Source organism: Prionailurus bengalensis, chromosome D4, assembly GCF_016509475.1.
Source record: "Prionailurus bengalensis isolate Pbe53 chromosome D4, Fcat_Pben_1.1_paternal_pri, whole genome shotgun sequence".
Taxonomy (NCBI): Eukaryota; Metazoa; Chordata; class Mammalia; order Carnivora; family Felidae; genus Prionailurus; species Prionailurus bengalensis.
The window spans coordinates 72,200,940-72,216,714 of NC_057359.1; the positions used below are offsets into that span (position 1 = coordinate 72,200,940).

The following is a 15,775-nucleotide window of genomic DNA, read 5'->3' on the forward strand; positions in this document are numbered from 1 at the left end:
ACAGAAAGTGGATTAGCGCTTGCCTAATGGTGAGGGTAAAGGTCTGGGAAATGTGAAATGACTGCTGATTGATACGGGTTTCTTTTTGAGGTGATAAAGTCTGGAATTAGATGGTTGGACAACTGTGAATATAGTAAAAGCCATTGAATTTTATACTTTAAATGGATAACATGCATGGTGTGTGAATTATGTTTGAGCAGCTAAAAAGGAGAGGATAAGGTAGTCAAAAATACTGACAAGAAAAGATATCTGTAGCTTAACAACATAAAAGTAAAATATATTTCTGGTTAAATTTTTTTCTCCCAAACACAACAGAGCTCAGCTTGAAGCATTCCAAGTTTGTTTGCATTTTCTCTAGACTAGGTGGGTTCATGTTCTCCTTACAAACTCTTTGAAAACTGGAAACATTTGGCTAATTTAAAAAAGCCTTCTTTGTTCTAACTTTAGGGAAAGCATAAAACATAGGAAAGACTTAAGTTTCATAAATTCTAATTAGACATTTGAGTTATAACAATTAGATATATAACTTGTGTAATTAAAAGGAGTTTATTATAGTTAAGTAAATACTTTAAAATTTTTTTTTTTCAACGTTTATTTATTTTTGGGACAGAGAGAGACAGAGCATGAACGGGGGAGGGGCAGAGAGAGAGGGAGACACAGAATCGTAAACAGGCTCCAGGCTCTGAGCCATCAGCCCAGAGCCTGACGCGGGGCTCGAACTCACGGACCACGAGATCGTGACCTGGCTGAAGTCGGACGCTTAACCGACTGCGCCACCCAGGCGCCCCAAGTAAATACTTTTAATATCAGATTGAAATTCAAGATTGTACTAATTTCTGCTAGTTTCTGTTTCTGATTGCCAATCTGCCTTAACAGACGGATTAGGGTATATGGAGTAAAAGAGCACTAAAAAAGACAGTTTACATCCTACAAATAAATATCTGCACCTCAGCAAAGGGACTGAAAGTATTTAAACAAATTATATGTAGTTTCTGTACTTGTTCGATGCTATTTTTTAGAGCTGATATGGGCAGTTCTGGTTCATTGTAGAGTTCTGTATATCACCAATTTATCCCCCAAATGACACAATTCTTTGCCAAAACAAGGTAATTGGGATCCTCAATACCAGACGCCTCCATCTTGTGCTGTGACACCTTCCTGAGACCATTAATAGAAATCTTGAGTAGCTAGGGATGAGTTACTCCCAAGTAACCCAACAGCAGTGTTCTCTGATATATCAGTCAATCATAGCTAAGAACTCAAAACTCAGTGTAAGAACTCAAAACTCAATACTCAGCTCCCAAAGTGTCCATTCTGGGAACAATTCATCAGATATTTTTATACTTTCTTGTAATTTTCCTGAAAATATATTATTTTGGACTCGTCACTCATTAAGTTTCAGGATTACAGTGGGGAACAAAGGGACTCTACTGGTTATGCTCCTAGTTTTGTAACTAGCCTCAGAGCAGGGGAATGGATCAACAATTCCAGGATAGCAGATTAATCTAATTTAGAAAATAAGTTACATATATGCCACATGGTAGAAGATAACAACCAAAGGTATCTAAGGCTCCCCTGGAGGGCAAAAATGCTGGCTATTAAGCTATCTATACAATTTTGGCTCAAACTAGAATACAATGATCCAGCCCTACAATGTCAATTCTGAGATTACAGACTATACTGTGCAGAAACAATGGGGAATTGAACAGATTTGTGGATCAATACTTGGTTCTACATGTCTACTTCCCCCAACACCAATAGTACATTGGCAGGTAAACAAGGTCAGTGGATGTCATCTATTAGAGATGGGATGTGACCCCTAGTACTCCTAGAGGAGTAATTTGACAGCCAAATCTATCGAGGGACCCCTGTCCACACTGCCCTGTGGTCCTTGGCTATTCCTGGTCAGAAAGCTTTGAAAATCTCTTAAAAGGCCTCATAACAACCCTGAAAGGTATATACTATAAATATCCCAATGTTACAGATAAGGAAACTGAGGCACAGAGCAATTAAGGTCACAGAGCTAATAAGTAATACAGTCAGGCAATCAGACTCTAGTTCAGGGCTCTTGGTTGCTTATTATGGGCTGAATTGTGACCAAAATTCATATACTGAAGCCTTAACTCTCAGTACCTCAGAATGTGATTGTATTTGGAGACAGGGACTTTAAAGAGGTAATTAAGTTAAAATGAGGTGGGTGGTTAAGATGGCTACTAATCCAATATGACTGATGTCCTTATAAGATTAGGAAATTAGGACAGACACAAATGGAGGAAAGACCGTAAGAAGAGAAGTTATCTAGAAGCCAAGGAAAGACATCTTAGAATGAATCCAACCCTGCTAATATATATATATATATTTTTTTTTTAATTTTTTTTTCCAACGTTTATTTATTTTTGGGACAGAGAGAGACAGAGCATGAACGGGGGAGGGGCAGAGAGAGAGGGAGACACAGAATCGGAAACAGGCTCCAGGCTCTGAGCCATCAGCCCAGAGCCCGATGCGGGGCTCGAACTCACGGACCGCGAGATCGTGTATATTTTTTAATGTTTATTTATTTTTAGTTTGAGAGAGAGAGAGAGAGAGAGAGAGAGAGAGAGAGAGAGGCAGAGAGGCAGAGAGAAAGGGAGAGAGAGAATCCCAAGCGGGCTCTGTACACTCAGCACAGAGCCCAACACAGAGCTCAGTCCCATGACCTTGAGACCATGACCTGAATGGAAATCAAGAATCCGGTGTTTAACCAGCTGAGCCACCCAGGTGTCCCACAATTTGAGTTCTTTACTTACATTTTAATAGGTAAAATGTAGTAAGTTCTTTACTTACATTTTTTCACTAGGAGAAAATGGAAATGTCTGAAGTCCTGTTAATGAAGTCATGGAAGAATGTTGGTTTGTTTGACATAGATGAGTTAGTGGCATTTCTAACTCGACTAGAATACATAAAAGTTTAAAAAATAACAAATTATATTAACCTTAAATAAAATTAAGTATAATTTAGAACTTTTTTTATAAATAACTATTATGTTGATCATTCTGTTACAATAAAAATTTTCAAAAATAATTTTTTAGTAAAAAGACATTTGGGTTACTTGAAATACAAAATGATAGTTTTAAATTTCCATATAAGGACTTACACATTTATCTCATGGTATCTCAACTGTGATAGTGGTGATTTAAAAAAAATACACTGACAACTATATTGAGTTTATAGTATGAAATAAACTCTAAGAGTCTTATATGTAATAATGCTTTTAATTCTGAAACTTATGTTGTCAGTACTACAGAGACAGTACTACTTTTATCTCCATACGAAATATTGGTGAAGTTAAGTAAATAGTATTAATGGCGACTAATACTTTACCTTAATAAAACTAGAGTCTAGGTGGCCCAACACAGAGTTATAGATTTATAGGGTGGGCTTGAGAAACTGAAACTCATTTATTCATAAGTAGTCGGTGTGTTTCTATCACTTTCATAAATAAAACTTCCAAAATGTAACTAAATAACAGTACCATCAACATAGTTAAGAAGCAACACAATTTGGCATTACAGTGGAACAAAAGATGATTCAGAGTCCAAATCTGGTAGGATAATAATAATAAAAATGATAGGATTGTTTTGGGTGATTAAAAAGTCAAATTTACAAAAGTGTAACAAGGGTCAGCAAGATTACTAACACTGAGATAAAATATAAAATTTTATTTACTGAACTATAATATTATAAGATTTCTGATCTTAATATTAATGCTATTTCCTCCATTCTTCCTCAATCTTTTAATTCTCTCTGTATATTATTCAGTTTTTTTTGTTTTTTTGTTTTTGTTTTTAATTTATTTATTTTTGAGACAGAGAGAGACAGAGCATGAATGGGGGAAGGCCAGAGAGAGAGGGAGACACAGAATCCGAAGCAGGCTCCAGGCTCCGAGCCATCCGCCCAGAGCCTGACGCGGGGCTCGAACTCACAGACCGCGAGATCGTGACCTGGCTGAAGTCGGATGCTTAACCGACTGCGCCACCCAGGAGCCCCTATATTATTCAGTTTTGATGCCAGAAGGATAGAGTTAATTATCATAACAAATGTAAATGGATAGATAAGAGAAAAAAAATGACAACTTGGATTGCAATAATCAAGTTTTAAATGTGAAAACTGTCTCATAGTAGACCTTATATGTGAATGTATTGTACTTTTACATCACATAGAGGTAATCTCTGATAAACTCAATGATTTATTCAAAATTTCTACCTGGTTGATTGTACTCCGGTTCACCATAGCTTTGAATGGCCAAAATCTCTGTGGAGCTACATTTTATATCCTCAATGCCAATTCCATGCTTGGTAGTAAGATCTGAAAAGGAAGAAAGTTTACTATCAGCATAACTATTACATCAGTTTTTTGGTAATCTTTCTCATTCCGCTGTGGCAATGACTCTGTTTTACTTAGTATACCATCAGAGCCAACTGAAGGCTGGGAGTGTAACACTTCAGTAAAGTCACTTGTCCTTTACATTAGCATTCATAGATTTTGTCCTCCTAACAAGCCAGCGGGCCACTCTGCAGTTTTAAGCTCTACTATGTTTTCACGTTCTGGTATGAATTTGATCAACTTTCTTAGACTGACTTTTCATTCCTTTGCTTTGATTTATAGATTGATCAGTAATTCACTTGATTTAGCCTTGTCTGCAAGGATTCCTTTAAGTCTGTGATCCATTAATGGCAAGCATCCCTGTCCTTAATGGACATCATAAATCTCCCTTTCCTCCTTTGTAATATTATACATCTTTGATGATTTCAACTGGAATTAAATAAAAAGGTAAATATTTGGGCTTAAATTGTCATTAGAAAGAATTCAACAATATTTACTAAATCTAACTGGGATAAAAACATCTACATTTTAGGTTATGATTCTCCCAGTCATCTGATTCCATGAGTCATAACCTCACTCTGTGCTTCTCCTTATATAACTAAACTCAACAACTCAAGAGTTGTTAGTACTTTGTCATTGTTTATAAGAAAACAATTTTAAAAAATTAGAATAAGTCATAGGTGATTTAGCTTTATTTGTGTAATTATCTTGACATGGTTAATTTCAGATAGGTTTTAAGTTTGCAAGTATATAAAGAGAAAGACAATGAGAAAAGAATCTCATCAACAATAATTCTAAGATTTCACCATGTAAACTATAGACACTTCAAAAATCTGGAGGTTCAGAAAACAGTTTAATCAACACATTTTTTACAACAAACATTATTAAGTAGTTTTACAAGTAATATACTTTTAAATTTATTCTCACCTCTTTTGAAAAGCTTTTCATTTTCATCTACATAATTTATTATTTCTGGCATTAAGTTTAACGATTCCTTTAGTTTGGTGAGTGATGGAATATCAACTTCTTGTTTGAGGCTTGTAGGTATTAAGAATTCACACTCGAGCAAAATTGATGGCTGAAATAATATGTAAAACAAGTTTTTAGGGAGATTTTCCAGATAAATATTTCTGGATTCATAAACAGATATATATAATTTATATTAAATTTATATAATTGTATAACTTTAACTGGTGTACCAAATTTGATTTATTTATTTACTTATAAAGTTTATTTATTTATTTTGAGAGACAGCATCTTCACATAAGTGGAGGAGGGGCAGAGAGAGAGGGAGAGAGAGAATCCCAAGCAGGCTCTGCACTGTCAGTTCAGAGCCCAATGCAGGGCTCAACCTCACAGTGACATCATGACCTGAGCCAAAATCAAGAGTTGGACACTTAACCAACTGAGCCACCCAGGCACCCCTAATTGGTATACCAAATTTTAAACTAAACATTCAAAAATTTTAATGTTATGCAAACACTTTAACAAAACAGAGGTATACTAGCCAAAAATGTATTATAAGCAATGTTCTGAGTAATGTCTTTTATGGCTACTGATCACACTAGTGATATACAATATCCCCAGATGCAGAAATATCTTCTTTTGGGTTAATAACAAATTTTAAAAATTCTACGTTAAAAGCAGTAACTGCAGCAGATCAGAGATGGTGATTGGGGAGAAGTAAAAGGGGTAAATGAAATGGAATGGATCTTCACTGCACTTCATTAAATACACTTCTCTTTCATTCCTACAGAACTGGATCCTATGTGCATAATTCTCAGAGCTAATGGGTGAGGAAGAGGGGGACTAGAGAAAGGGGATAATAAGTGAATTAATATTTTCACCATGTGTGTTAAAATTTTTAATTGTAAGGAAACCCTTTAAATGCCTTAAGATATGGATATATCTATCTCCTTTGAATGTCTTAAGCCCCAAATATACAATATTTTTAGTTGTCTCAAAAAAATGTTTAAAGTAATTTTATAAATGCATCTAATCTATGTGGGCCTAGTTTTTTGAGTTTGCTATGCTGCAAAAAGTTGTTTTTACTCTCAATTGCTAAAATTCTTTGTACTAATATCATAATAACAATTTTGTGTGCTATTGGAACTGTATACTAAAAAAGAGGGGGTGCTTTTGAGAAATTTGATCTTTTTTTTTTTAAGTTATTTTGAGAATGAAAGAGAAAGAGAGAGTGAGCAGGGGAGGGGCAGAGAGAGAGGGAGTGAGAATCCCAAGCAGACTCCATGCTGTCAGCATAGAGCCTGCTATGGAGCTCAGACTCAGGAACCATGAGATCATGACTTGAGCCGAAATCAAGAGTCAGGCACTTAACCGACTCAGCCACCCAGGTGCCCCAAAACTTGATCTTTAATATGAAAGATGCTATCTTCCTTATTAACCATTGGCAGCACCTGAAATGAAGTCTCAGACTATATTTATTCTTATTATTTCAGTGAGATCACTTCTCTTACATAGTGTGTGCTGTTTTGTGTTTAACTCATAAATCAAAATCAACAATTATAGCTTGTCTCCATTTTGTAAATTAGAACATGGCCACCTAATGTCTTATACCAGGTATATTTATTAAAATCATTAAGAAGGTTTTTAAATTCATTATACCTGGGCTGCAAAACAGATGAGTTTAATCAGAATATATCTGAGTAGGACCTAGGCTTCAGTATTTTATTAAAACTATCCAAGTAATTCCAATGTGTGGCTAAAGATTAGAACCATTATCTTAAATTTGACTCCACTATTAATATATTCAACTCATTACCAAATCTTTTTAAACTTGACAGTAGTAGATGGTCAATGTATTAAAATTTATAAAAGTGTGCTTTACTAACTTTTACAAAAATACTACTGAAAGCAAGTATTACAGTTTCATTTAAACCTACTGTATCTTCTAGTTTTTCCTGACAAAAGTTTTCTTTATCCATGTAAAAATCTTCTTTCACAAAATTTTTCAAATCTCCTTGAAAAGAGAAAGATTCCCTTAACAAAAAATGAAACATTAAGTTAGTGTTTACTAAAAGCAAGGTACATACTAAATGTAGCCAATCCAACTACACAATGATTAAAACTGGAGTTGAGGTAAAGCAATGATAAGATATTGATAACAACTAGACTTGTGAGCACATGAAGAATATTTTTACCTTTATTTTTCTTTTTTAGAGGGAGAAAGCTCACACAAGTGGGGGAGGGGCAGAGGAAGAGAGAGAGAGAATGTTACCCAGGCTCCACGCTCAGCACAGAGCCCAACTTGGGGCTTGTTCCCATGACCCTGGGATCATGATCTAAGCTAAAAATCAAGAGTTGGGTGCTTAACTGACTGAGCCACCCAGGTGCCCAGAATATTTTCTCCTTTAAAAAATATTTACAACTTGGGGCACCTGGGTGGCTCAGCGGTTGGGCGTCTGACTTCAGTTCAGGTCATGATCTCGCCATTCTGTGGGTTCAAGCCTCGCATCGGGCTCTGTGCTGACAGCTCAGATCCTGGAGCCTACTTCAGATTCTGTGTCTCCCTCTCTCTGCTCCTTCCTACTTCAGGTGTTCATTCTCTCTCTCTCTCTCTCTCTCTCTCTCTCAAAAATAAATGAACATTAAAAAATTAAAAAAAATATTTACAACCATAAAATACCTAGGAATAAATCTAACCAAAGAGGTGAAAAATCTATATACTGAAAACTATAGAAAGCTTATGAAAGAAACTGAAGACGACACAAAAAAATGGAAAAACATTCCATGCTCCTGGATAGGAAGAACAAATATTGTTAAAATGTCAATACCACCCAAAGCAATCTACATATTCAATGCAATACTTATCAAAATAACACCAGCATTCTTCACAGCCAGATCAACCAATCCTAAAATTTGTATGGAACCAGAAAAGACCCTGAATAGCCAAAGCAATCTTGAAAAAGAAAACCAGGAGAAAAGCACGAGGCATCACAATCCTGGACTTCAAACTGTATTACATAGCTGTAATCAAGACAGTATGGTACTGACACAAAAACAGACACTCAGATCAATGGGACAGAATAGAGAACCCAGAAATGGACCCACAAACGAATGGCCAACTAATTTTTGACAAAGGAGGAAAGATATATCGAATGGAATAAAGACAGTCTCTTCAGCAAGTGATGCTGGGAAAACTGGACAGCGACATGCAGAAAAATGAACCTGGGCCACTTTCTTACACCATACACAAAAATAAACTCAAAATGGATGAAAGACATAAATGTAAGACAGGAAGCCATCAAAATCCTCAAGGAGAAAGCAGGCAAAAATCTCTTTGACCTTGTCTGCAGCAACTTCTTACTCAACACCTCTTCAGAGGCCAGGGAAACAAAAGCAAAAGAACTATTGAGACCTCATCAAAATAAAAAAACATCTGGGGTGCCTGGGTAGCTCAGTTGGTTGAGTGTCCCACTTCAGCTCAGGTCATGATCTCGCCGTCCGTGAGTTCGGGCCCTGCATCGGGCTCTGTGCTGGCAGCTCAGAGCGTGGAGACTGTTTCAGATTCTGTGCCTCCCTCTCTCTCTGCCCCTCCCCTGCTCATGCTCTCTCTATCTCTGAAAAATGAATAAACCTTAAAAAAATAAAAATTATAAAAAATAGGGGCACCTGAGTGGCTCAGTAGATTAAGCATCTGACTTTGGCTCAGGTCATGATCTGATGGTTCATGAGTTCAAGCCCCACATCGGGCTCTGTGCTGACAGCTCAGAGCCTGGAGCCTGCTTCGGATTCTGTGTCTCCCTCTCTCTCTGCCCCTCCCCTGCTCATGCTCTGTCTCTCTATCTCTGAAAAATGAATAAACCTTAAAAAAATAAAAATTATAAAAAACAGGGGCGCCTGAGTGGCTCAGTAGATTAAGCATCTGACTTTGGCTCAGGTCATGATCTCATGGTTCACGGTTCGAGCCCCTCGTCAGGCTCTGTGCTGACAGCTCAGAGCCTGGAGCCTGCTTCAGATTCTGTGTCTCCCTCTCTCTCTGCCTCTCCCCCTCTCACACTCTTTTTCTCTCAAAAATACATAAATATACACACACACATACACACATACATAAAAAGCTTTTGCACAGCGAAGGAAACAATCAGCAAAACTAAAAGGCAGCTGACGGAATGGGAGAAGATATTTGCAAACGACATATCAGATAAAGGGTTAGTATCCAAAATCTATAAAGAACTCATCAAACTCAACATCCAAAAAAACAAATAATCCAGTGAAGAAATGGGCAAAAGACAAGAATAGATACTTCTCCAAAGAAGACATCCAGATGGCCAACTGACACATGAAAAAATGCTCAACATCACTCATCATCAGGGAAATACAAATCAAATACAAATCATCAGGGAAATACAAATCAAAACCACAGTGAGATACCACCTCACACCTGTCAGAATGGCTAACATTAACAACTCAGGCAACAGATGTTAGCGAGGATGTGGAAAGAGAGTATCTCTTTGGCATTGCTGGTGGGAATGCAAACTGGTGCAGCCACTCTGGAAAACAGTATGGAGGTTCCTCAAAAAATTAAAAATAGAACTACCCTGTGACCCAGCAACTGCACTACTAGGTATTTATCCAAGGGATACAAGAATGCTGTTTTGAAGGGGCACATGCACCCCAATGTTTATAGCAGCACTATCAACAATAGCCGAAGTATGGGAAGAGCCCAAATGTCCATCGATGGATGAATGAATAAAGAAGATGTGGTATATAGATATACAATGGAGTATTACTTGGCAATCAAAAAGACTGAAATTTTTCCATTTGCAACTACATGGATGGAACTAGAGGGTATTATGCCAAGCAAAATTAGAGAAAGACAAATATCATATGACTTCACTCATATGAGGACTTTAAGGCACAGAACAGATGAACATAAGGAAAGGGAAACAAAAATAATATAAAAGCACGGAGGGAGACAAAACAGAAGAGCTTCATAAATATGGAGAACAAACTGAGGGTTACTGGAGGGGTTGAGGGAGGCAGGATGGGCTAAATGGGTAAGGAGCATTAAGGAATCTACTCCTGAAATCATTGTTGCACTATATGCTAACTAACTTGGATGTAAATTAAAAACAAAAACAAAAACAAAAACAAAAACAATTACCCATAAAATCTTTTGAGACAGTATCAACAATCATTTTAAGTTGTATTTTTGTTAACAAATTGCAACAGAGATAATATGAACTTCTTTGATTTCGGTAAACTTAAGTAGAAAAAGTTTTATATTTAATGTTGATAATTTTAAAGACAGGTCTATCTTAATTAAATCAATAAACTTAAATTCTTTTAAATGCCAAATATAATATAAATATATATTTTATTTTATATATATATAAAATTATATATATATATATAAAATCAACATTGGACAATTAAGTACCTGAAGAAATTAGCTTCTGTGAAGATCTGTCCTTTGAAATCTAAAATGGGGTCATTTATCAAATATAGTTTTAGCCTACTCAACAGAGTATGCAAAGTTGGTAGCTGACTTTTATAGGACATCACGCTATTTACAAAAATTATTTCTTCATCAATAGAAAAATCTGGAAAAAAAAAAGAAATGTAAAGGAATAAGAAAAAAATCTAAAAGTTACACAACGGGATCTAGATAGTTACTGCAGTCAGCCATTAGATATAGGTGGGATTTTCAAACATACTTTAAAGTCCTTAGTTCTTCATTGTATTGTGCATATAAAGCATGCTGCATAGGATTAGCATATAGGTAAAAGCTCAATAGATTTTAGTATTACTTAGCACACTGAGTAGTAACCAAACATCCTGAAAGAGTTGTAATGCTTCATTTTTTATTTTTCAACAGAGATTAGTTTAATCAAGGGAGGAAAATATCTTACGGCCTTATGCTTCAAAACAACCAGGGTAGCCTAAGCAAAGTTGTAAAGAAATAAAAGCATTTGACTTTTTCTGAACCTAGTCTTTTCTTTGCATCATTTTACCTCTTTTTTGTTTGTTTGTTTTTTAGTTTTTTATTTACTTGGAGAGATAGAGAGCAAGTGGGGGAAGGGCAGAAAGAGAGGGAGAGAGAAATCCCAAGCAGGCTCCACACTGTCAGCGCAGAGCCTGATGAGGGGTTCAATCTCACAAACCGTAGAAATCACAACCTGAGCCGAAATGAAGAGCCGGAAGCTTAACCAACTGAGCCACCCAGGTGCCCTGAATCATTTTACCTCTTAAAGTCTCTAATTCATCCCCAGAGATTCTGAGATGTAGGGAATGGAGATGGTCTACAAAACCTACGAATGAGATCAACTCAGATCCTATCATTGCAATGATAAAAAAAAAAAAAAAATTGTTTCTATTGTAAATTAGAAGTAGAAAATTATAGTCAATTTTACAACGAAAGTTATATGGCAAGATCTACTTGAGAAGTGTTATATATATTATATATTAGGAAATACTATAGCTAACAGTTAATTGCTGGAATAAATTTCTCCTATCCCCACCCTACGATGTTCAAGTTATTTTAAAATCTTAGCCAACTGTGTCAGCACTTTAAACAGTTTCTGAGACAAGGGAGAGAACATAAAACTTGCTCCTGTTCTTCAGTGAGATCCTGAGTGGAAAGAGGAAAAGGAAAATCTAAGTTCAGATGAAAAACTGCTCAGAAAGCCAAATTTCAAAAGCAAAAGCCCCACTGAGGGAGGAGCAACAGTCTCTTGTTCTGGGTAGTGGCCTTTCAGTTAGGTACTTTTAGAATGGCATGAGAGACAAATAGCATGGAGTGATGTCTCCCATAACCAATTACATCATTGGTATGCATATGTTTAATAAATATGTGGTGTTAAGAAGGCAGCCAGGAAACATCCCTTTGCCTGGTGCTACCTTGAAATGCCAAGAAAACTTGTTCTATAAACTGGCCTCCTAAGAGATTACTTACTGAACCTGTTAAGTTCCTAATAATTTCATGGCCAAGAGTTCTCAATTTCATGGCATAGTTCTTTTATATACCAAAGAAAGCCAGCCAATCAATTCAATGTCTAAATAGGGCCTATGTGAGACCATTTAAGATTGTTCATTCATACATCCATTCTGTAAGTATTAACAAAGTCATATTCATAGCAAAACCACAAACAGCATTTGTTTATATCCCTGTCTCCACCTTGCACTTCCAAACACAGGCCCTCTAGCCATCTTCCCTTCCAACGGCTCATCCTAGTATTTCTGTGAGTGCATGGAAACATCTATCAGTTATGAAGTCCTGTTTTCCAAGCACCCTTTTTTGAAAGAGCCACTTGAGGGCAGCATCACACCATAACCAATGTTCTTTGTAACCACACAGTAATTGTTTTAGGAAGGGTACTACTTCCTATAGTCTTAAGGTTATACAACATTTCCTGGAGTTCTTACTTTCTTACAGCTCTTCTATGTACCAACATGGATATGAGGAGACTGTTTTCTTCTATTGTAAAAGAATGTTAAATTGTTATAAAGAAACAAAATTTTAGCTAGTTAACTATGAAAAGCAACAGAAAATAGAGGTCTACTGACACGAAAGACAAGTTTATTCTTGGCAGAAGATTCTTGTGTCTTCCTAGGAAACCCAAGATAACTAAATGAAAACAAATAAAGGAGTTCACTAGGTGTCTGATAAAAAAAAAAATAAAATCTATGGTTTTCAAACATATAAAAACCTCAAAAATTAATGGAAAAATTCATTCATAATGGTGACAAGTATACAAACATTGAAGAAGCAACATAACAAAAATGAGCAAGAAAGTATATGCAGGAAACTAAAACTTTAATGAAGACCATTAAAAACTGAATAAAAGCCCAGATAAACCATTTTCCTGGCTAGTAAGACTAACTATGGTAAAAAAAAAAAAAAAAAAAGTAAAAATCCCAATGACATTTCAATTTGTCAAGAGATCTATTTTGGAATGTGGAAAACCGATTTACTGAAAGTAAATCTGGAAGAATAAGGACATGAGAGTAGGGAAAAAAATTTTAAAAGCAAAAACATATATACTATTAATACATGTTATAATTATATATTAAATAGTTAAAACTGTATGATACAATTACAGATAAATCAATAGAATATAATAGAAAATCCAGAAACATTCTAATGTGGGCAAGGATTTAGCATATTTTGTAAGTGGCATTTCTAAACAGTAGAGAAAGGAAAGACTATTCCATAAATGAAACTGAGACAACTGCCAACACATTTGGAAAAAATATTTTTTATTCTTACTTTTATTTATTTATATTTTTAATGTTTATTCATTTTTTGAGTGAGAGAGAAAGAGAGCATGAGTGGGGGAGGAGCAGAGAGAGAGGCAGACACAGAATCCAAAGCAGGCTCCAGGTTCTGAGCTGTCAGCACAGAGCCCAACACGGGCCCGAACCCACAAGACATGAGATCATGACCTAAGCCAAAGTTGGATGCTTAACCAACTGCACTATCAGGCACCCTGATATCTGTACTTTTAAAGATATACCAAAGTCTTAAGGAAAACCTTAAAGAAAATATGAATAAATATTTATCTAATTTAAGGAAGAATTTTCTAAGTATAAAAGCAATGAAAGAAACCTTAAAAGTAAACACTAATGAAACTAGTTAATTTTAAATATATTAAATATATCTTTCAACAAATATATCTTCTATTCTTATATTTAATATATATAATAGAAAAATAGATAGGGGCGCCTGGGTGGCTCAGTCAGTTGAGCGTCTGACTTCAGCTCAGGTCATGATCTTGCAGTTTGTGAGTTCGAGCCCCGCATCAGACTCTGTGCTGACAGCTTGGAGCCTGGAGCCTGCTTCAGATTCTGTGTCTCCTTCTCTCTCTGCCCCTCCCCCACTTGTGCTCTGTCTCTATCAAAAATAAATAAATGTAAAAAAAATTTTTTTAAATAGATAAAAGTGAGAATCATTTCACAAAATAAAAATATATAAATGGCCAGTAAACATGAATAATTTTTAAAATACAAGTAAAAACATAATTTTTGTCCATCACATTGGTTAAAATATATTAACATAATATTAGTAGTAATATACCTAATGATGATAAGGTTGCTGTGAACAGGGTATCCTCATATCATGCTAGTGGACAAATAGCTAAAAGAAATACATATATCAGATAATTCCACTTCCACAAATTCACTCCAAGGAAAGAATTGGAAATGGAAGCATACGTTCATGTACATATTTGAAATTAAAAACAACATTAGTGGGGTGCCTGGGTGGCTCAGTCGGTTAAGTGTCCAACTTTGGTTCAGGTCAGTGAGATCAGGTCATGATCTCACAACTCGTATGCCGACAGCTCAGAACCTGGAGCCTGCTTCAGGTTCTGCATCTCCCTCTCTCTCTGCCCTTCCCCTGCTCATGCACAGTCTCCCAAAAATAAATAAACATTAAAAATTTTTTTAACTAAAAAAAACATTAGTGTCCTCAAATTGGGAGATGTATGATACATACATAAGATTTAAAACTGGGGTCATTAAAAGCCATGCTTTTTTTTATTATTTAAATCCAAGTTGGTTAACATAGAGGGCAATAATGATTTCAGGAGTAGAATTTAGGGATTTCTCACTTACATAGAACACCCAGTGTTCATCCCAACAAGTGCTCCACTTAAAGCCCATCACCTATTTAGCTCATCCCCCCACCTAACACCCCTCCAGCAACCCTGTTTGTTCTCTGTATTTAAGAGTCTCTTTATGGTTTGCTTCCCTGTTTTTATCTCATTTTTGCTTCCCTTCCTTTATGCTCATCTGTTTTGTATCTTAAATTCCACATATGAATGAAATCATATGATATTTGTCTTTGACTGACTTATTTTGAAAAGCCATGCTTTTGAAGATAACTATGTGCTGAAATGTTCCCAATGTTAATATTTAAAAATAATATAATACAGACAAAATATGATCTCAAGAGTAAAATGATTTATGTTTAGATTATAGATTTGGAAGTTTTTAATAAAGGGATATTCTATATATTTAGAATGTAGATATTTTTTAATAGACGTAGAAAACGCAGTTCAGTCCTCATTCATGATCAAAAGCTCTTAGCAAACTCAGAACAGAAAGAGCTTCCTCAGCCCAATAAATTCTGTCAACATTTCACCATTGAAACTGATGTAAACACTGTAAATGATTCACCACTGAAATGGTATTTACATCATTCTTAATGGTGAAACATTAGAGTATCTTCTTTACTGTCAAGAACAAGACAAAGACGGCAACCATCACTGCTTGAATTGAACAATGTACTGGAGGTCCTAGTCAGCATAATAAGACAAAAAAAAAAAGACATAAATGTAAAGTCAGAAACAGACAGCCAACAAAATCAATGTCATAAAGAGATACCTGTAGACACTCTCACTGTAGCATTATTCACGATAGCCAAGGCATGGAAACCATGTAAGTGTCTGTT

The 15,775-nt window shown here is 35.7% G+C and overlaps 1 protein-coding gene across 1 annotated transcript in view; it reads right to left on the bottom strand.

Moving 5' to 3' along the window:
* The window catches only part of SHOC1 (shortage in chiasmata 1), an 83,586-nt gene that overhangs the window by 47,928 nt on the left and 19,883 nt on the right, over positions 1-15,775 (bottom strand). The window contains 5 exon segments of the mRNA XM_043566687.1: positions 2,824-2,929; positions 4,243-4,344; positions 5,290-5,440; positions 7,266-7,362; positions 10,763-10,925. Coding sequence (XP_043422622.1) covers positions 2,824-2,929; positions 4,243-4,344; positions 5,290-5,440; positions 7,266-7,362; positions 10,763-10,925 — 619 coding nt within the window.